Source organism: Rhinoderma darwinii, chromosome 1, assembly GCF_050947455.1.
Source record: "Rhinoderma darwinii isolate aRhiDar2 chromosome 1, aRhiDar2.hap1, whole genome shotgun sequence".
Classification (NCBI taxonomy): domain Eukaryota; kingdom Metazoa; phylum Chordata; class Amphibia; order Anura; family Rhinodermatidae; genus Rhinoderma; species Rhinoderma darwinii.
In genome coordinates this window covers 452,655,331-452,677,934 of record NC_134687.1, presented here as the reverse complement: position 1 = coordinate 452,677,934, position 22,604 = coordinate 452,655,331, and the positions used below count along the sequence as shown (strand labels likewise).

General features: G+C 42.5%; 1 protein-coding gene across 1 annotated transcript in view; it reads right to left on the bottom strand.

Moving 5' to 3' along the window:
• The window catches only part of PI4KA (phosphatidylinositol 4-kinase alpha), a 139,357-nt gene that overhangs the window by 81,432 nt on the left and 35,321 nt on the right, over positions 1-22,604 (bottom strand). Inside the window, exons 7-19 of the mRNA XM_075832282.1 lie at positions 21,656-21,722; positions 18,619-18,767; positions 15,113-15,178; positions 14,677-14,773; positions 12,974-13,165; positions 12,426-12,526; positions 12,188-12,317; positions 11,372-11,501; positions 10,480-10,575; positions 10,204-10,387; positions 7,799-7,902; positions 7,528-7,696; positions 2,270-2,320 (exon numbers count right to left, since the gene is read on the bottom strand). Of these exons, the coding sequence (XP_075688397.1) occupies positions 2,270-2,320; positions 7,528-7,696; positions 7,799-7,902; positions 10,204-10,387; positions 10,480-10,575; positions 11,372-11,501; positions 12,188-12,317; positions 12,426-12,526; positions 12,974-13,165; positions 14,677-14,773; positions 15,113-15,178; positions 18,619-18,767; positions 21,656-21,722 (1,536 nt within the window). The remainder of the gene's footprint in view (positions 1-2,269; positions 2,321-7,527; positions 7,697-7,798; positions 7,903-10,203; positions 10,388-10,479; positions 10,576-11,371; positions 11,502-12,187; positions 12,318-12,425; positions 12,527-12,973; positions 13,166-14,676; positions 14,774-15,112; positions 15,179-18,618; positions 18,768-21,655; positions 21,723-22,604) is intronic.

Genomic DNA, 22,604 nt, shown 5'->3' with positions numbered 1-22,604 from the left:
ACTACAAAAAACATCTGACTGCTGTGCTTGCCAACAAGGGTTTTGCCACCAAGTATTAAGTCTTGTTTGCCAAAGGGATCAAATACTTATTTCTCTGTGCACAATGCAAATAAATATATATAATTTTGACTATGTGATTTTCATTTTTTTTTTTTCTATAATCTATCTCTCACTGGTAAAATTAACCCAGCCTAAAAATTCTAGACTGTTCATGTCTTTGACAGTGGGCAAACTTACAAAATCAGCAAGGGATCAAATACTTATTTCCTTCACTGTGGTGAAGTTTGATATTTTTAGAGCACTTATGTAGACGGTCAAACTCTTATGTAGTAGACTGACCAAGAATGCACAGGTCTGGTTCAGATGGATGATTTCTGTTCGGCTATGATCACATTCCGTTTGTAAGCATACAGCACGATATACTTTTTTTGGCATATTGGCAACATATGCTATTGTATACAGTGGCATACGTCCCAGCCTTCCGTCTGAGGTATACATCAGGATGTATACCTCCGACAGAAGGCTCGGACGGTATGTGAATAGAGTCTTACCGAAATCTACAGTCTAAGGCCCCATGCACACGACCGTGCCCGTAATCGCGGCCCACTGACGGCAGCCCACATTTTCGGGCCATGCTCCCATACAAAGTATGGGAGCACGGCCCGTAAAACACGAAAAAACTGACATGCTACATAATTCCCAGCACAGTTCTATAGCACGTACAACCATCCATAGCGATACAGAAAGGTGTCCGCGGCCAATAGGACTGAGTGGGTCCATAAAACCGCAGACCGTGTTATGAAGAAATCTTTTTGAAAGGAGTATTCTTCAACTGTTGCGTCAGTTTTCCAATATAAAAAAAATCTATGAACTGCGACAAAAGAGGTTTGAGTGCTCGAAGATGCTTTTTTTTTTTTTATTCTATCTTTTTTCGGAAATAAGTTTGTGTGAAATCACAGACTTGACCAAATGTGATCTTCTCGCCTTCACAGAAGATGCCCTCAACAATTGCATTGTTTTTTTCTTTTAAAGATTTTAGTGTTGATTTTTCTTTTTTTTTTTTTAAATACACACATTACATGATTGATTTAAATGGGAGTTCAGAAGCAGAACCGCGGCAAGACAGAGCATGCCGCCCTTTTTTACAGCGAGCGGCTAAAAACTGCAGCGGAAAAAAAAAACACCTCTACCTCCCATTGAAATCAATGGGAGGCGGTTTCGGAAGTTTTTTGGCACCGATTCCGGTGCGGTTCCGCGTAAAAAAAAAACTGTGTGAACTGGGTCTTACATACAAAGGTTCAAGCATATTGAAATTCTCCCTCCCTAAGCACACAGATAGAGATAATATCCACCATGCTTTTCTAAAATACAATCATTCTAGACCCCAATTCCTTTAGTTTGACTTCTCTATTATGGATTAATCCTCTCAATGAGTACACCCCCAGAGCCCCTTTCTCTAGTTCCAAATCAACGATTATCTCTTCATTTTTTAGCCAGTCCCTTATATATCTAAACAAACACGCCACGTTATATCTTTATACATCCGGAATTGCTAGTCCTCCGATGTTTCTTTATATAGCCTAGCTAACGATATTCTTACCCTTTTTCCTTTCCATAAAAAATTATGCAGACTCTGTTTATTGTATTAATTTCCCGAGAAGACAAAAGAAATGGGAGCGTCTGCAATGTGTATAGGATCCGGGGGAAACTAATCATCTTTATGAGATGAGCTCTTCCTATAATCGGCAGCGGTAATTCCTGCCACCTTTCCAACTCCTTAATGGTTTGTATCACCTTAAGTTAATTCATACATTATATTCACACTTTTTATTCACAATTGCATTTTAATGTAGATTATAATGTAGCACATGAATTCCTAGACCCATGTGAATATTACATTGGCCTATTATCGGGCAATCGAGCGTTCGTATGAATACTCGTTGCCAATAATTTCCCTGTAAACAGGGCAACGATCAGCCGATGAATGAGCAAAAGCTCGTTCATCGGTTGATCTGCTCGTTTCAGCCAGAAATATTATCGATGTCGGCAGGACATCTCCCTGTGTAAACAGAGAGATGTGCTGCCGACATGATGGAAACATATGGGGATGAGCGATCATAGTAACGATCGCTCGTTCCCATACATGATCAATCATTTCTCCTTGTGAAAAAGGCAATCCAGCGCTGATCAACGCTCGTTTTCATGGCCCATATCATGTAATAGGACCTTTACTGTGACAGTACGAATATTAAACAGCAGAGATACTCACCACAGCAATTACAGGAATCAGGACTCCCAGGTTCCCCGCACTGCTCGAAGCCTAGTAAAGAATATCACGCGGAAAGAGAGGATCCATTAATTTTATTATAAAATAAGTAACTTACGTTTGTTTAGCAAATTGATGTGGGTTTGGCTTTTTACATCTGGGGAAAGTTGCTATAGATTTCCCGTGCAAAGAATGGCTGTCCATGAAATACATGGACAGCTAGAGTGTCAGAGAGTGTCTCGGTTCTCTATCTGCCCTCCGCTCTGGCTCATAGGAGGGGGCCCGAAGGGGTTTACCTTCTATAAGGTCCATAAGTCCTAGTCTAATAAGGTATATAGACAGGGGTTGTCTTTTTAAGACAACACCTTTATGGCACGTTGATGGACATCAGAGGCAGCCAAGCTCTAGTGACAAAATAGAGGTACATACTCTACTTTCTTAGCGGGATTGAAAAAACTTTAAAGGACCTCAATGCGGAGTAATGTCTGGTATATTGTGGACACACGTGCATGAGGACATATGTGGTCTATCATTTCTCAGTGAGGAAATAAAACTAACCATGTGAAAAAACACTGTACCTACGTGTACGCTGGTCAAATTGTTGCCCACACTTCCCTGGACAATAGGACAGAGTTGCAGGGTAACTTTTACAGCACAATAAAAGGACAGTCTTCACATCCTCAAAGCATGTATATATGTTATACTCGTGATTTATTGTTGTCGACATGCACACAAATATATTTGTTAAATGTAAAAAACTGCACTGGCTTACAGAAAGCTTTCCTATATGTAGTGAATATTAATTAAGGGAATTCCTCATTTGAGCACAAAGATAAACAGGACATTGTACATACCGACCCTGCAAGCAAAAACCTTACCAGTTACGATAGGGGACTTTGCCCCATTCTAGTGTAAGTGGAGACCTTGACAAACTCACCACATGAAAAGTTGCTAACTTCAATTATCTGACTTGCTATCCCCTTGGATAAATCACCAGTGCATAGTCATAACTGCTTTATCATTAAATGGGTTGAACGGGATCGCTAAAAACGGACCATGGGGGGTTGCCATCAAATTAAAAAAAAAACATAACTTGCCTGATAAATTCCCCGCAGCTCCAGCGCCACGATGCTCCCTGTAGGTCTGTTTACTGTGCTGCAGCAATGACGTTATGGCGACACACGTGACCCCCTGCAGCCACTGCGGAGGCCAGTAATTGGCTGCCGCAGTCACGAGTGTGGACAGGACATCATTGCTGAAGCTCAGTAAACAGAGATCCAAAGGGAGCACCGGAAAGGCAGCGCTGGAGCAACGGTGGATTTAACTGGTAAGTTCTGCTTCTTTTATTATTTGAAGTTATTTGTCCCCCTTTGCCCATTTTGTGGCGATTCCGGACATCCCATCAGAGACATTAATGACATATCCACAGGTTATGCCCTAAATGTCAGATAGCCCAGAGGTGGGACCCGCATCTATCTCTAGAACGGGGCCCCCTAAACCTCGACCTTTTTCTGCTCCCTATGCCTCCCCGGCCACTTACTAATCACATGTTCAGGAGTTACTAAAACAGCGTAGCTCGCTGAGCTACACGGGTTTCCGTAACTCCCATAGTAGTGAATGGCAGTTACGGAAGCAGTATAGTATGCGAGCTACGCTGTTTCCGTAACTACCATTCTGTTCTATGGGAATTACGGAAACAGCGTAGCTCAGTGACCGACGCGGTTTCCTAATTCACGGTGGGAATTCACCTGCTTCTGCCGGAACACAGAGTGGTAGAACGGGGTTTAGGGGGCCCTGTTCTAGAGATAGGTGTGGGTCCCAGAGGTGGGACCTTAACCCCTTCCCGACATTTGACATATCCATACGCCAAAGTCGGGTAGGGGAAGTATGGAGCAGGCTCACGGAGTGAACCCGCTTCATACGATGCCGGTGTCGGCTGTTTGTTACAGCTGATACCTCAGAGTAACTAGCGGCATCTCGCTCGAGCGCGATCCCGCTAGTTTAACTCGTTAAATGCCGCGGTCAACAGAGACCGCAGCATTTAAATCGTTAGAAAGAGGGGGCGTCCCCCTCGAAAAGCTCATCGCGCCCCCCGCAACGCAATCGCGGTGGGGCGATGGTTGCTACGGCTGCCTGGGGGCCTAATGAACGCCCCCAGGTCCGCCATCTTTGTACACCTATGAAGCCCTGCCTCCAGCAGGGCTTAATAGTTGCCTGTCAGAATCACGATATACTGCAATACATTAGTATTGCAGTATATCGTGCAAGCGATCTAACGATTACTGGTTGAAGTCCCCTAGGGGGACTAATAAAAAAAGTAAAAATTTGTTAAAGTTTTTTTTTTTGTGTAAAAAAAAAATAAATATAATAATATTAAAAGTTCAAAAAACCCCCCTTTTACCATTTTCCCCCTAGAGCATAGTAAAAAAATAAACATAATTGGTATTGCCGCGTCCGTAAAAGTCTGAACTATTACAATATATCATTATTTAACCCGCACGGTGAACACCGTAAAAAAAATTGTAAACGCCAGAATGTCTATTTTTTGGTCACCTCATCTCCCACAAAAAATGAAATAAAAAGTGATCAAACCATCGCATTTACACCAAAATGGTATTATTAAAAACTACCGCTTATCCCGCAAAAAATAAGCCCTCATACCACTTAATCGACGGAAAAATAGAAAAGTTACGGCTCTCGGAATTTGACAACACAAAATAAATTTTATTTTTTACACTTAGGTTTTTACTTGTAAAATATAGAAAAAACTATATATATTTGGTATCGCCGTAATCGTATTGACCCACAGAATAAAGTTAACATGTTGTTTTAATTGAACAGTGAATTCCGTAAAAACGGCGCGCAAAAAACCATGGAGGAATCGCTGTTTTTTTCAATTTCTACCCCACAAATAATTTTTTTCCCGTTTCCTAGTACATTATACGGCAAAATAAATGGTGCTACGAAAAACTACAACTCGTCCCACAAAAATCAAGCCCTCATAGGACTATATCGACGGAAAAATACAGACGTTATGGCTTTTGGAAGGTGGGGAGGAAAAAACGAAAATGAAAATCTGAAAAAGGGCTGCGGCGGGAAGGGGTTAATCTATCTGACATTTATGACATATCCTGTGGATATGTCATAAATGTCCTTCATGGGAAACCCCTTTAATCAAAAATAAAACAGAACAGAACAAGCTTTTGTGAAGTACATGATAAAACTAGGGCAATTCTTTGGGAAATTCATAGGTAGTAATTAGTACTGAAACGTGAAAGTTGTTTTTACACAGACATTATGGACATCGGATTACTGGGAGGTATTGGAAGAGTGATTAATTCAAGACATATTCCTTGAACATAACACAATCTGCTGTAAGTTACGATAGTTACAGGTGAAGCATAAGGCAATGTGCTGCAATTGTAAATTGTTCCACAGCTGGAGCGGAGTAGATGGTTGGTCAGGAACTAAGTCACTCCTCAGCTTCTTAAAGGGACACTCCGGCCAAAACGAAAAACTTTCCCATGTGTACCATTATGGTATTCCATGTGTCAGTCTCTCAGCTGTAGTTTTTCTTGCTGCTTCTATCTCTATATATCAGACGGGGATGGTTGCTTAGCAGCAGTGTGAATCAGGCTCGGTGACACGCTTTCTCTACTTGATTCTATGGAGATCTATGTGTCACCCATCACAGGCTTCAGCAGTTCCTGTACCACACTAGTTTTGCACAGGGTGGGGGGCAGAAACTTCTATCATCAGCTACCACTGATACTTAAATAGGCTCTGTCACCAGATTTTGCAACCCCTATCTGCTATTGCAGCAGATCGGCGCTGCAATGTATATTACAGTAACGTTTTTATTTTTAAAAAACGAGCATTTTTGGCCAAGTTATGACCATTTTTGTAGTTATGCAAATGAGGCTTGCAAAAGTCCAAGTGGGCGTGTTTAAAGTAAAAGTCCAACTGGGTGTGTATTATGTGCGTACATCGGGGCGTTTTTACTACTTTTACTAGCTGGGCGTTCTGAAGAGAAGTAACATCCTCTTCTCTTCAGAACGCCCAGCTTCTGGCAGTGCAGACACAGCCGTGTTCTCGAGAGATCATGCTGTGTCGTCACTCACAGGTCCTGCATCGTGTCGGACGAGCGAGGACACATCGGCACCAGAGGCTACAGTTGATTCTGCAGCAGCATCGGCGTTTGCAGGTAAGTCGATGTAGCTACTTACCTGCAAACGCTGATGCTGCTGCAGAATCAAATGTAGCCTCTGGTGCCGATGTGGCCGACACGATGCAGGACCTGGGGCAGGAAGTGAGTGACGTCACAGCGTGATCTCTCGAGAACACGCTGTGTGTCTGCACTGCCAGAAGCTGGGCGTTCTGAAGAGAAGTGGATGATACTTCTCGTCAGAACGCCCAGCTAGTAAAAGTAGTAAAAACGCCCCGATGTACACACATAATACACGCCCAGTTGGACTTTTACTTTAAACACGCCCACTTGGACTTTTGCAAGCCTCATTTGCATAAATACAAAAATGGTCATAACTTGGCGAAAAATGCTCGTTTTTTAAAAATAAAAACGTTACTGTAATCTACATTGCAGCGCCGATCTGCTGCAATAGCAGATAGGGGTTGCAAAATCTGGTGACAGAGCCTCTTTAAACAGATTCCTGTCACACAGGTATAATGTAAAGAATATAGTGCAGCCTCCCTGTCTGTATACTTATGGTTTCTCAGCTTATTTAGGAGAACGTGGAGAGAATGATAACCACAGTGTCCCCAGCATACAGAAATGGTATGGTATTTAGCTGGTCATGTGACGCTGTGCTGAAGCATCATGGGATTGATAGCAAAGCAGAGAGGAAGAGAAAGCTGGGGAAATCTAAGAATCAAGATGCTGGCTTTTTTTTTTAAAGCACAGACAAGCCAGCAGTTCAAAAAGTAAGTACAATATACATAAAAAAAAGGGCAGAATGTGATACACAGTCAGGTGGGGTGTGTAAGGATGGAAATTGTGTTTCCACTGGAGGTCTTCTTTAACTTACAATACAATGCTATACATTACACAATGCATAATTTGCGGCCTAACAAATTATTAAGAAGGCACTTATAATGAACTGGCTGCTAAGTGGATAAATTAGGTTTATTTTATATCCAACGTTAGCATGACTATTTTCCGCAGGAACATTTGAAAAGGCCTGAATGCTGCCATTCAAAATATTGAATTCTGATGGTTTCAAGCTCCACTTAGAAAAATGTCTCACCTTGAGTGCTGGACCTTTTTCACTGGCTCGCTCACTGGCTCGCTTGCCCTCCAGCCCCAATTGCACAAACAACTCCAGTAGGTTCATCAGTAGCTCATCTACCAGTTGTTCTACTTGGATGTTGGCAGCAATGTTTGCCAGTGCATTAATGACTGCCAATGAGCAATGTCTGACAAAAGAAGAAAATTAGATAAATGAGCAACTATTCAAACAGAAAAAAATGTGTTAAGAATTGACATATATAACATCCAATCTCATCTGATCTGCATACCTGTACCCATGATCTTTGTAGTCCTTGGTGGCAGAGTATACAACTGAACTGGCCTTCACACTTATCTGCTGGAATAGGTTCCACACCTCCTGGTAAATATATTGCTGTGGAGAAAGGACCAAATATCTTAAAAGTTTTAAGTTACACAGACACAATCCAGGCACTTTTAGAAGGATATAGATTTTTTTTTTTCATTTATTGAGTGTGTCTATCGTCATTGACACCTGTCTAATGATCAACATAGTGGTGATATGTTTTTGCCACACATTAAAAAATGTTTAACATTTAAAGTGTAGCTAAACGTTTGACAAACTTCTGACATGTCATAGAGACATGTCAGAAGTTTGGATTGGTGGGGGTCCGAGCACTGAGACCCCCACCAATCGCTAGAACGAAGCAGCTGAAGTGCTCGTGTGAGCGGTCAGCCGCTTCGTGTGTGTTCGGCTTTTTCCGGAAATAAATGTATCAGTGTACGGACTCAATAGAAAGTCTATGGGCCCGTACTCCGATAAATCGGCTTTCCATAAAAAGCCGAACACACACGAAGCAGCTAAGTGCTCACACGAGCACTTCAGCTGTTTCATTCTAGCAATTGGTGGGGGTCTCAGTGCTCGGACCCCCACCAATCCAAACTTCTGACAGGTCTCGATGATATGTCAGAAGTTTGTCAAACGTTTAGCTACACTTTAACAAATCCTCAGATCAGATTCATGGTTTTCAAATCTCAGGTTGTTCCCTTCTGGCTTAAAGTTAACCGCCGTTTTTTATCATGATGTTCTTTTTAGGTTCATAATTCTGTGCTGATTAATTTTCTTAACATACCTTGATAGCAGTCAGAAATCTGTTTTTCTTATACTGAGCTTTAAAAGGGGTTGTCCAGGTTGGGCGGTGTTTTTTTATACTGATGACCTATCCACAGAACATGATTAGTGGGGGTCCGACAACTGGACCCTGCACGGAGCTGCTGTTCTGGCTGCCTCCGGGCACTGGAAAATATGCGGGGGTCAGTGCCAGAAGCAGAAGGCTCTGACCACTGTATAGCGGCCGTGCTGCGTTATTGCAGATCTGCTCATATTCACTTGAACGTGAGAGATTTGTTTTCAAGCGCCGTATCAGAAAAACTGAGCCTTGACTGCTATAAAGATAAATTAATTTATCAGTATAGAAACAAAATGATATGTAATCTTTGAATTATTATTTTTTTAATTGTTAATTTTCTTCCTAAATGCAAAATTAAGCAAATTCATAAAGATTTCCTACCAGGTCGTTGCTGTAGAGTCTGTGCAACTCCTTCACATAGCTGGCTGTGCTGCTGTTTCTGACATATTTGCCGACGGCCCACTGCTCCTGGCTTTGGCTGCTGTTGGCTCAGGGCTGACATAGCTATCTGCTTTGTTGAAAGCTTGCTCTCTTTGTTCTACCCCTACTCTCACAGTGTTAAAGATACCAGCTGGAGGAAGAGATCATACAAAGCAGAGCAAAACTGTATTAGAGGGAGGGAGGAGAGCACCCAAGTCTGTAGGGGGAGGGAGGGTATCACACAGGCTGTAGATAATGAGTAGAGAATTCACAGGCAGAATATGCAGGGGGAGAGACTATACACCACAGACCGCATCAGTATCTGGGTCAGCACAGGAGAGAGGATATCCCACATGGGCTGTAAAGTCTCGAGAAAGAGAAAGCAGTACAGGAAGCTGTGCTGATACATGAGAGCTAGTGAAGGCAGCAGCATCCTGGAATCAAAGAATTAACATCTAGCATGTATAACTGGGATGGACACATCAACAATAATATTCAATCTGCCATCATGGTTATATAGAAAAGTGCTTCTCAAAAGGTGAGGCAGACCTCACTGGTCAGGCACCCCCCAGATGTTGGCGAGGTGTACACTGGGGAGGCAGTTCCGACAGAAGTAATTATACGCTGCACACACCTCATATGAGGCGAAGCATCACCATGCTATAGCTGGTGAGGCCCCAGTAGAAAAAGAAGCCCTGATATCAAAAGTATTAATACAGACTTTAACCTCTCCAATCAGTAAAATGAGAGATCTGGCAAATAAGGACAAGCTCTGCATTGAACTGAAGCATAAAAAGGAACCTATAGAAGTCTATGGAGCCATAATGTAGCTGTGTATGCCCCTGATTTCATATGGAGACGTATTCTCTGCTAGACACATGGAGACAACTAGAAATATGGAGGTACCGTACAGTAGAACAGAGTGCACCTAGACCCAAGAGGGTGCAATCCATATGTTAAAAACTGAATTGTAAGTAATACCAGTAGTGATTCTCTTAGTCCACAGTGATGCGGAAATTCTTTAAACTAACCCTTGTTTTTTAGTAGCTGGTCAATTGTAGAATGTAATCTTTTGTAGAACTGTTTATTTCTACTCATTCACTTACATTGCCAGTTATCACCATACAACCCAGTTGGTCTATGATCAGCACATCTAACTGTGACGGTGGTTGACAAAACTTCTGTTGAAGAATCTGCAGAATTGGCTCCATCACCTTTGGTGTATCCCTCAGGGCAACGGCAATGTGGCCCAAAGCACGGATTGTGTGATCAGGAATCAAATGTGCTTCCCTGAAACCAAAGGAAAAGACACTTCAATATATAACATTTTCTTTCATTAAATAATATGAAAGGCCTTATGGTCAGTATCCAGCATAACATACTTTTCATTTTCCTGCGATATATAAAGGCGATTGGATAAACTGGCAAGGAAGGCTTCTACGATAACTGGATCAATAGTTAATCCTGCCTTTAAACACCTGAAAAGAGAAGAAAAAATAAATGTGTATTTATAGATTTCTTTACCAGGTACAGAAGCCTTTCATCATTTATTGATGATCTGTATTTGTATTACACGAAGTACATAAAAAGGAAGCTTCCCTAACTATCAGCTGATAACTCCAGCTACCGCAGCCACTACAGGGAAAAAGTAGTCTGCCAGATCAGAAGGTCGCTCTTCCTTAGAGGCTCTTCGCTACAGCTATTACCCGGGTCTCGAGCGGGGGGGCCTCCTCTATAATGTGCTTATGTACTAATTGGGTTTATGGACAGGGGAAGTCATTGCGAGAAAACCCCTGAGGCAGATTAAGTGATTCCCTGCCCTGTAGCTGGCTTTGCTGCAAACTGGAATCCATCAGATAAGAGCCAGTGGGAAAATATTATGAGAATCCAGATCCCACGTAAGTTTATTATAAAGCAAGACAAAGTGGTTCGTAAATGCGGTTTCAAGTATAAACAGGAGTGAATATAAACTATAAAAAATATATATACACTGTATATATACACACATACACAGCACACGTATAAAAAGCTTAGCTTCTCTTTTATGGTTTCAAACTTATATACTCGTGTATATATTACGCCTCCATCGTTTGTAGACAGTTTCTGGCAGGGTCATAATCAGAAATATACATGTACGGTGTACTTTTCTATTAAAAAGGCACGATGTCCACAGTCGCTTACAATAATACAAAATGTATTAGCTTTTATTGTATAAGGTGGTGTGCTCTGTATTAGTTGTTATTTGTAAACTTTTCTACAGTTTAGATAATTTACCTGCAGATATTTTCAATGGCAATGTCTCGCAGCTGCTCGTACATGGAGGTCTGGCTCTTCTTTCCATGTATAACGTTCATTGTTGATTCAGAGTGCTCATTTGTAATGCTGATCTTAATGTCATTAGCTCCTGAGAGTAAAAACGTGAACAAGGTGTGTGCTAAGGATAGATACAAGAACGCTCGTTGCCGATAATTGTCGTGTGTAAACAGGGCAGCTATCAGCAGATGAACGAGCGTTTGCTCATTCATCAGCTGATCGTATCGTGTTAAATGTCCAAAATATTATTGTTGTCGGCAGCATGTAAAACAGGGAGACGTGCTGCCAACATGATAGTCATGTACGGGGACGAGCGATCGGAGAAACGATCGCTTGTTCCCATACTATCTCCTTGTGAAAGGAGAAAACGTGCGCCGATCAACGAGCTGTCTCAGTATATTATCGGTGAGGGGTCCGACACCCGGACCCCGCACCGATCAGCTGTTCCGGCTGCTTCCAGAACTGGAATTTATGCAGTGGTCGGTGCCGGTAGCAGATGGCTCTGACCAGTGTATAGCGGCCATGCTGGGTTACTGCAGCTCTGCTCCTATTTACTTGAAGTGCTGCAGTAAGGCTGCTATACTGTGACCAGCGCCATCTTCTTCTGCCACAGACATCCGGTGCCCGGAGGCAGCCAGAACAGCTGATAGGTGCAGGGTCCGGGTGACGGACCGCCCACCGAATATATACGGATAACCCATCCTATGGATAGGTCATCAAATGTATGAAAAACTGCCCCATGCTCGGACGACCCCTTTAAATACTACCGAAGCCTACCTGATTGATATTGGCTGTGGTATTTATAGAGTTTCACCAACACTGGAGAAGGTATGACCAGGAAATCCCGAAGAGATGGCGTTACAGAGTGAACTACCACAGGAAAGCGCTCACAAAGACGACCCAGCCCCTTGAAGGAGTAGAAACATACAGAAAACCATTAATGAACTGTACGGTCTGTGCGCCATACTGGTTAATAAGAAAGACTGGTAGAGGCTCACCTGTCAGCAGAACTCACCTGTAAGCAGCAGATCAGGAGAGGCATGTGGGCTATGATAACTTTGCTAGATGTCTTTGACTGCAACTTTTCAGACAGTTTAATGCACAGATTCTCTGCACCTATAGTGTAGTCAAAAATAGCCTTTGAATGAGTATATGATACATGCAGAAGAACAAAATCTGAAACAACCATTTACATTTTAGTGCTGTACAAAAGCATTGTGCCTATTTCAAGATGTACCCAATAGTAGCGTAGTTCTCAATGCAAATGATTCCGATTTTAAAAAAAAAACATTTAATAAGAGAAACCAAAGTAAACACATTTTTGGAATTAGTACTGGATTTATTTTGTAAAAAAAAATATCCAACATAGATTTGCACCACCTTTGTCATCAGTAATTGCAATTGGTCTTTCACATTTTCGTATTGGAATTTTAGCCCAGTTTGTTTGTATATTTTGCCACAATGGATAAATGGGTGCTGGACAAAGTTGGGATAATAATGGACATCTGGAAATATGCTTTTCACAGTACAGTATGATTATGTACAGAGTAATATCTTTCTTACCTTGCTCATCCTTTACAGCCCAAACCATGAGGTCCACACAAGCTGCATTAGCCTGACACCTGAGCTTCAAAGGGCTAAGTTCATTGTGTAGTCTATCCACGTCATGTAATATCTGCTGCAGCTCAGACTGGCTACTATTAAACTGTTCAAGTACAAAGTCATGGATCTCTTTTACGAAGGAGGTCTGGAGGTCTAAAAAGGTCAAGTTGTACAAGTGTTAGATTCCAGAAGAACAGTAAAAAACAGTGTAGTACCGTGTTAGCCAGAGACAATATGAAATGTTAAATACTTTTGTGTCAAAAAAAGACAAAAGTATAATAGGTATGATACCTTTATTGGCTAACCATAAAAGTTTTATATGCAAGCTTTCAGAGCACAGAGGCCCCTTCTTCAGGCAGTTTACAAATGAATGACTTAGAAAAAAGCACAACATTTAGATGTTACACAAAGACAATTAGTACATGAGGTGATACATCATTAAGATAAGCCGGGGCCATAAAACTGGGGTTATAGGGGTGATGACTTAGGAGTTAAGGCATCTGGAGTCAGTCTGATGGGGGACGTGACGTGTGTCCATGTAGTGGCTCATAAATCCTGGTGTTAGATTGAGGCCTTGTCAATGACTGGAATTTTATCATCATCTTGAATTCCCAAATTTTTCTCTCTCTGATGTTTTTAAAATGACCCTTCAGAATGAGTACCTTTAAATCTGCCAAACTGTGATCAGGTCCAGAGAAGTGTTTTCCCACGGGTGTATCCACCTCCTGTTTTATTGTATGTCTGTGAAGATTCATCCTGGTTTGTAGTTTTTGTATTGTTTCTCCAATGTAGATTCCTTTATTGATGCACCTTGTACACAGTATCATGTACACTACATTGGAGGATGTACAGGAGAACGTGCCAGTGATTTTAAAGTCCTGCATTTGTAAACTGCCTGAAGAAGGGGCCTCTGTGCTCTGAAAGCTGCATATAGAACTTTTATGGTTAGCCAATAAAGGCATCATACCTACTATACTTTTGTCTTTTTTGACACAAAAGTATTAAACATTTCATAGATTCCAGAAGACAAATATGTAAGTTTATATATGAAAAGACAAGCATCTGGTTTTAAGCAATGTGACAGGGAGGTCACCATTGAACATTATTTTACTTTTAGGTCCAAAAGGGAGCTTCCTGCAGCTCTATTTAAAGTCAAGTTTATGTCATCAGAATTAAACCTACAAAAACAACTCCCAGCGTTTGGTAGGGGACTTAAAACATATGGACACATGACTGTGTCCCTTCATTGCCGATAAAATTAACATTAATCTGGTATGCAAATCAGCCCACAAGTGCTCGGAGGTTGGTCCTAAGCCCTGCAAGTGCTCCAGGTCCTGCTTTGTTATCCTACTAAACTCCTCCCCCTTGGCGCTGATTGACATGTCCAGCGTTGTACTACGTCATCGTGTGCAGCAAGTAGCAAAACAATACAGGTCCATTGCCTCAATAGCACATTTATGACAGCACAAAACCAGCACATAAAGACCATAATGTTGTTCATGGAAAGACTTGAAATAAATACATAGATTAACCAGCATGCAGTAGTCATAATGGTAATACAGACAGTTAAAGAAAATGCAAGGTGGCACGCTCACATCAATGCCACCAAGAATGGCAATAAAGCTAATTATTAAGGTATTTTTATCCTGAATACATAGACTTACCCTTCATATTATACAGTGTATCTCTGAGCATCTTAAACATTGCTACGTAGAGGGGATCGCTGAATGTTTTATAAAAAAGGTCAGCGCTGGGATTAGCCTAAAACCAGTAAATAAAAACAAATGAGTTCATATTTTGCAATAAAGCAAGGGAAAGAAAAGCAGCTGAATTAGGATTTGGGTAGCTTTCAGATCTAAAAAGAACTACAGCCATGAAAACTTTCATATATTTCTACATTAAAAGCTTCATAAAGCAGGGACCACAATCATTTCTGCTATCAGGGGGGAAGGGGTTAACAACGTGAGAAGGGCCTTTTCAAAATGGATAATTTTATTTTTTTTCGGTTACCCATCCTTCTATTTTCACCAGAGGTTCGGCTAGGCTTAGGATGTAGACGTAGGATCGATGTACGCTAATCCACATACTTAGTAAACTTACCTCCGTGACTTCAATGATAAGAGAATCTAATGAGCTCAAAACCGGATCTGACACAATCTGTTTCACCTGCAAAATTGAAAAAAAAAAGTGAACATAGTAAAGAGACATCCAGTAAGAAGAGATCCAAACAAATTCCAACTGATAAAATGACTGACCCAACATACAGCTGCACCAGCACCCCTTAAGAAATACTGAACATTACACCCCGTACAGACATAGAACAGAATATGGCAGCAATTCAACATGTGCATTAGAACAATGAATAGAAAAGCAATTGAGGGGAACAGTCTGAACCCACAGACTTCAATGAAAACTTCTAAGAGGACATGACTTTATACTTGGCAGTATTAACTTAAGCATACTCCAACCACAAAGCCAACAAAATGGGTTAAAAAGGCACATAAATCTTGATGCTACTGGTTTAATGTTGTTTTTATGGGTTGGAAAATGACTAATTACCAGAACAATCCCGCAAGTTCGCTCTCATTTATATTACCTCCTTATTAATTATTTAATCCACAATAAATGAGTATAGAAAAGGCCTCCGCCAATTAATGAAATAAGGATTTTCTTATTGAAATGTTCACTTGCATCCCAAAAGGAGGAGGCAATCTCTACAATTAAATGTATGTCCATAAACAGGCAGAAAACAATTAAAGGGGTTTTAGCATCAGGGACATTTATGACATAGCCACAGGATATGTGATAAAAGTCAGATAGATACGGGTCCCACCTCTGGGACCCGCACCTATCTCCAGCACGGGGCCCCCTAAACTCTGTTCTACTGCTTTGTGTTGCGGGTGAAGCGTGTGATTTCCGACCATGGAGAAGAAAACCGCGTGGCTCGCTGAGCTACACGGTTTCCATAACTCCCATAGTAGTGAATGGCAGTTACGGAAGCAGCGCAGCATGCGAGCTATGCGGTTTCCGTAACTACCGTTCAATTCTATGGGACTTACGGAAACAGAGTAGCTCAGTGAGCTACGCGGTTTTCTTCTTTATGGTCAGAAATCACACGCTTCACCCGCAACACAAAGCGGTAGAACGGGGTTTAGGGGGCCCCATTCTAGAGATAGTTGGGACCCGCATCTGTCTGACATTTATGACATATTCTGTGGATATGTCATAAACGTCCCGGATAGTAAAACCCCTTTCCGACATTTGACGTATGCCTACATCATAGCCAGATAGGGGAGGTATGGAGCAGGCACACGGAGTGAGCCCTCTTCATACAATGCGGGTGTCGGCTGTATGTTACAGCCAACACTTCATAGTAACGAGTGGCGCCGCGCTCGAGCGCGATCCTGCTAGTTTAACCCGTTAAATGCCGTGGTCAATAGCGACCGCGGCATTTAAATAGTTAGAAAGAGGGGTCGACCCCCTCTAGCAGCTCGTCGCACCCCCCCCCCGCAGTGCAATCGCGGGGTGGCGATGGTTGCTATGGCAGCCTGGGGGCCTAATAGGTGCCTGTCAGAATCACGATATACTGCAATACATTAGTATTGCAGTATATCGTGCAAGCGATCCAACGATCGCTGGTTGAAGTCCCCTAGGGGAATAAAAAAAAAAAGTTTACATTTGTCAAGTAAAGTTTTTTTTTATGTAAACAAAAAAAAAATCAAGTTAAAAAAAAAAAACCTTTTCCCATTAAAGCATTGTAAACATTTTTTTTAAAAAAATGAAACATAATTGCTATCGCTGCATCCGTAAAAGTCTGAACTATTCCAATATATCCTTATTTAACCCGCACGGTGTATGCCGTAAAAAAAATTTTATTTCATTTTCTACCCCACAATTAATTTTTTCCCCGTTTCCTAGTACAATAAACGGTGCTACGAAAAACTACAACTCGTCCCGCAAAAATCAAGCCCTCATAGTACTATACTGACGGAAAAATTCAAACGTTATGGCTTTTGGAATGTGGGGAGGAAAAATGAAAATGAAAATCTGATAATTGTTTACGAAAGGAAGGGGTTAAAGCATCCTTAAAGGGGTGAAACTTTTTATGGCATTTCTCGTGGATATGCTACAAATATTTCAGTTGGGAATACCCCATTAAATCTCCTCAATTTATTTTATGGAACTAACTGAAACAAAATCTTATAGATTATTATATAAGAGCCTCAATAGAGTTTATTTCCACCTACTCAAAGGAAGAGCAAATAGAGTACATCAAGAATAACACTTTCTGGCTATTATACAACTTATATCCTGCACTTTTTTTTTAGCAGTTTTCTCCTCTGCAAGCTCTCTCGAAGGGCTTGTCCATACGTAAAGGAATTGAGGCGTATTCCCCGTCGAATTGCAGACGGAAAATATGCAGAGTAATACTTTAGCAGCATAGTCGGTGTGATTTAACAAATGTAATCCACACGCTGCGGAAAAATTCTGTCCAGAAATTCACCTGGTGTGCGTAATTTTATTTCCGCAGCAGGTAAATTATTGCTGCAGAAAGTGGAATGATTTCCTGCGTTTTTCCCCATAGAAATACATTAGGAACAACAATTCCGCAGCAAATTACAATGTACTGTGGAATTTGCTGCAGAATTTCTTAGAGGGGGTAGAAATTACATCACAGGAAGAAGAAATATCACCATCACACACAGTTGAAAAAACACAGCAAAAATAAAAAAAGAAACGTAGCAAAAAATCTGCACTATCTTCCGCAGTAGATGGTCTGCTAGTTGATGCGTAAATGCTGCAGAAATTTTCTGCAGCAAATCCGTTACGTGTGGAAAAGCTCTGAACCGGTGGTTGGACCCGAACAGTTATTATGTCTCCCATACATAAATAAATTCTGCTCCCCTATTTCTTTGTAGCATAACCTCAGAAGCAGCAGACACATGGAGGACGTTACAGAAGTACTGAGCAGTGTAGCTTTGAATCCAGCACTGGGGGGGAAGATAAAATACTTACTATGAGCAGCAGCATCATCTCTGTGTGTTACTCTGCCACTCTGAACATCCTCCCCCTCCCCTCTCTATAGACTTCCATGGGCAACTGTAACCTGATCTTTCAGAGTTAGGGTATGTGCACACACACTAATTACGTCCGTAATTGACGGACGTATTTCGGCCGCAAGTCCCGGACCGAACTCAGTGCAGGGAGCCGGGCTCCTAGCATCATACATATGTACGATGCTAGGAGCCCCTGCCTCTCCGTGGAACTACTGTCCCGTACTGAAAACATGATTACAGTACGGGACAGTTGTCCTGCAGAGAGGCAGGGACTCCTAGCATCGTATATAACTATGATGCTAGGAGCCCGGCTCCCTGCACTATGTTCGGTCCGGTACTTGCGGCCGAAATACGTCCGTAAATTACGGACGTAATTAGTGTGTGTGCACATACCCTTACAGTTGATTGTCTGTCTCGCCTTGAGGAGACGGATTTAGCAGTAAATTCATCGTTCTATTACAAAATTTCTTATTTTCGCTATTAATATTGATTTATACAACGTTTGTTGAAAAGTTAGCGACCATTTAAGCAGTGATCGTAACACCATACCATGCACATTAGCTGACGTAGGGTTTCTTGGGGGATATCAAATTCTTTATTGTTGACACCAGTAAAAAGAGGGGAGACCGAGAAGCTGGAGCTGATAGTGCTGAGGTAATAATCTGGATCTACTGCGCTGCCATCTGGCAAATAGGATCCTGCAGAAACAGTTGAGGAGAAAAACAGAACAACTAAAAACAACTGTCATATTTGCATTTTTAAATACATGAATGAACAAATTATCCAAGAAGAAATAGTGATGTCTGAAGGCAAAATACATGAAATTTTTGTCCCATATAAAATAACCCTTTTGTTTTGCAACACATTTGTAACACATGCAGATTTCAGATAATTTCTGCCACGTGTGAACATGTCCTTAAAGGCAATGTATACCTTTGACAAGAAACAAAATTATTTTAACATATGCTAGTGGTTACTGTATCTGGAGTAGAAAAAGTTGCACTGAGTTTCAGATCGCATTTTCATTCCTTCATTAATTTTTAGACCCCTGATATGCAGTTTTAAACTAGCCCCTAGTTTTAAACTTTGCTAATACTTATACCTCCCTGTAAGACATGATGGATGTGAGTCCTGCGATTCCAGGTTGCGGCAGCCTTCACGAGCTCTCATGTATCAGCACAGCTTTATTCATGTATTGCTTTCCCCTTCTGCAGGCACTAATTACAGCCATCTGCAGACACTGCAATGTAACAACTCCTCCCTTTCCACACACGGATACAGCCTGTGATCTCTACCCCTCTGTAGACTTTGCCTTGGGGGCTCTCCTTTCTCTACAATTTGACAAAGCCAGCTATGCCATGTACAACCTCTAGTGGTATTTCCTACTGACCTTACACTCTACTACATTCTTCTCAGAGTAGCAGAGAGAGAAGGCTCTCAAACAGTCAGAAGTTGTGTGATTCTTGACAACTACGTCTGAAACAGCACCACAGCCAGCCATGAAAAGTTATGTTAAAAGTTACGAGCCAGGCATTGCCTAGGGCAGGGGTCTCAAACTCGGCCGGGTAAGTGGGCCGCATATAGAAAAAATGTGAAGTGGTCGGGCCGCATTACTTTCAAATTTGATACAATACAAAATTATTGTTAATCAATTCGTTATTTGAACTACTATAACACTATATTACATTACTATAATAATACCGCTAGGTTTAAAATTTGAGATATTTCTCCAAATGCTTATTTCAAAAATCCAGCTTTCCAGTTTAAGTGTCGCTAAATGCAGTCCGGAGGCTCAGTTAGCACACATGTCAAGATTGGGCAGCACCTTTTTAGATAGTGCCACAGTGCACTCTGTGGATGCTGCCACAGCAGTGCCCTGTGTAGATGCTGCCACAGCAGTGCCCTGTGTAGATGCTGCCACAGCAGTGCCCTGTGTAGATGCTGCCACAGCAGTGCCCTGTGTAGATGCTGCCACAGCAGTGCCCTGTGTAGATGCTGCCACAGCAGTGCCCTCTGTAGATGCTGCCACAGCAGTGCCCTCTGTAGATGCTGCCACAGCAGTGCCCTCTGTAGATGCTGCCACAGCAGTGCCCTCTGTAGATGCTGCCACAGCAGTGCCCTCTGTAGATGCTGCCACAGCAGTGCCCTCTGTAGATGCTGCCACAGCAGTGCCCTCTGTAGATGCTGCCACAGCAGTGCCCTCTGTAGATGCTGCCACAGCAGTGCCCTCTGTAGATGCTGCCACAGCAGTGCCCTCTGTAGATGCTGCCACAGCAGTGCCCTCTGTAGATGCTGCCACAGCAGTGCCCTCTGTAGATGCTGCCACAGCAGTGCCCTCTGTAGATGCTGCCACAGCAGTGCCCTCTGTAGATTCTGCCACAGCAGTGCCCTCTGTAGATGCTGCCACAGCAGTGCCCTCTGTAGATGCTGCCACAGCAGTGCCCTCTGTAGATGCTGCCACAGCAGTGCCCCCTGTAGATGCCGCCACAGCAGTGCCCCCTGTAGATGCCGCCACAGCAGTGCCCCCTGTAGATGCCGCCACAGCAGTGCTCCCTGTAGATGCCGCCACAACAGTGCCCCCTGTAGATGCCGCCACAGCAGTGCCCCCTGTACACTGTGACTCCAGCTGTGCTCCTGACATCACTGGGACTCCTGCTCTGGGGAAGCCCCTGACATCATTGTCGATGTATGGACAGCGATGTCAGAGGCTTCCCAAGAGTCCTGGAGAAGAGCCGATAATAGCGCTCTGCCCGGGACTCCGCTCTAGGGAAGACCCTGACACACTGTCCATATATGGGCAGCGATGTCAGGGAATTCCACAGAGTCCCGGAGCAGAGCCTGTACTAGCGCTCTGCCCGGGACTCCGCTCTCTTTGCTGCATCCTATATTCTGCTGGTTGCCCTTGGAAACAGACAACAGTTCAGTTCTACTCTGCAGTCAAATATTTGACATAACAGCTTAGCTTTAAGCAATGCAGCAAACACTGCTTGCTGTCCAGTAACTCGAACCAAGCAGAATTATGAATTCTGCTTTGTGACTTAAAAGGGGTTGTCCACCTTCTGATAACTGATGACCTATCCACCGGATAGGTCATCAGTAGGTTATCGGTACGGGACTGACCCCCGGACCCCGCGCGGATAAGCCGCTCCGGTGGCCTGCGGACACCGGATGTTGTGGAACATAACGCTACGTATGGAGCCCGGAAGAAGTTGGCTCCGTACATAGCAAAGCAGCCGTGCTGCAGAACAGCAGGTCTGCTCCTATTCACTTGAATACGAGCAGTACTGCAGCTCGGCCGCTATTCCATGGCTAGAGCTAACTGCTTCCGGCATGTACGTCCGCTACACGGAGGCACCGGACCAGCTGATCTGCGCTGGGTTCGGTTGTCGGGCCCCCATAGATCATGCACGGATGACCTATATGGTGGATAGGTCATCAGTTGTCAGAAGCTGGAAAGCCCCTTTAACTGAGATATGATCATGTTATTAACAATCAGTACAAGACAAGTGAAGCAAGGGATTTTGTCAAAAGTAATTCTCTATTAATAGAGATCGTCAAAATTATTGAATACTATCTGCTCAATTACCTTCAAAATACTGAATGGTGGATCCTGCAGGAGACCCGGGCAGGGGAACAACACGATCTGGGCTAACCTATGATAAAACAGATCAACAACAGTTTAACTTTCTGGATTAAAAATGAGTTCCAGAATTTATAAATCTGTGTCTTAAACCATGTGGTTTATTTAAACAGGATTTCTAGTTTTACATTAATAAAGCTTGAACATTACAACATGAAGTTATGCAACCTTCTAATATACTGTGTTTCCATTTCAAACATTTTCAAGATCCTTGCTTGCTGACCGTGAATAGAAACATTAAAAGGAGTATTCCCAAAATCATAAATTATCAGATACCCAAAGGATAGGTGATAATTTTCTGATCACTGGGGGACCCACCGCTGGGACCCCCCCGATCGTGAGAATGTGGATCCCGAACCCCCAGGTCCTCCTCACTGCTGCTCCATTCAAAGTCCACGGGAAAGAAGGAAACAGCCGAGTACATTACTCGGCTGTTTCGATCATTCCCATAGACCGTGAATGAAGCGGCAGGGGGCATGCTTTACTGACTGTCTATTTAAGCTCTGGGGGTTTCCCTTAGGCTGGGTTCCAACAGTGCAGATTTGCTGCAGATTTTGCCTGCATTTTGCAAGCCAAAACCAGATATGGATCCAGGAGAGGAAACCTTTCAGGCCTTTCTTTATATAACTTTAATAAGTTCCTGGTTTTTGGCTTATAAAAATACATGCAAAATCTGCAGGAAATCAGCACTGTGGAAACCCAACCCTAGGATGGAAATTTAAACTACGCTAATCACGGCAAATAACGCCTTTAAACCGCAATGTCATTTTGCAGCCTTAGGCTAAGGATAGACCTAGAATTTCATTTTGTAGTGATAAATCGCTGTCCATAGGAATGCAATAGACTAAATTATCTAATTAGGCTAATTATCTCACTACAAAAAATGCTTTCCTAT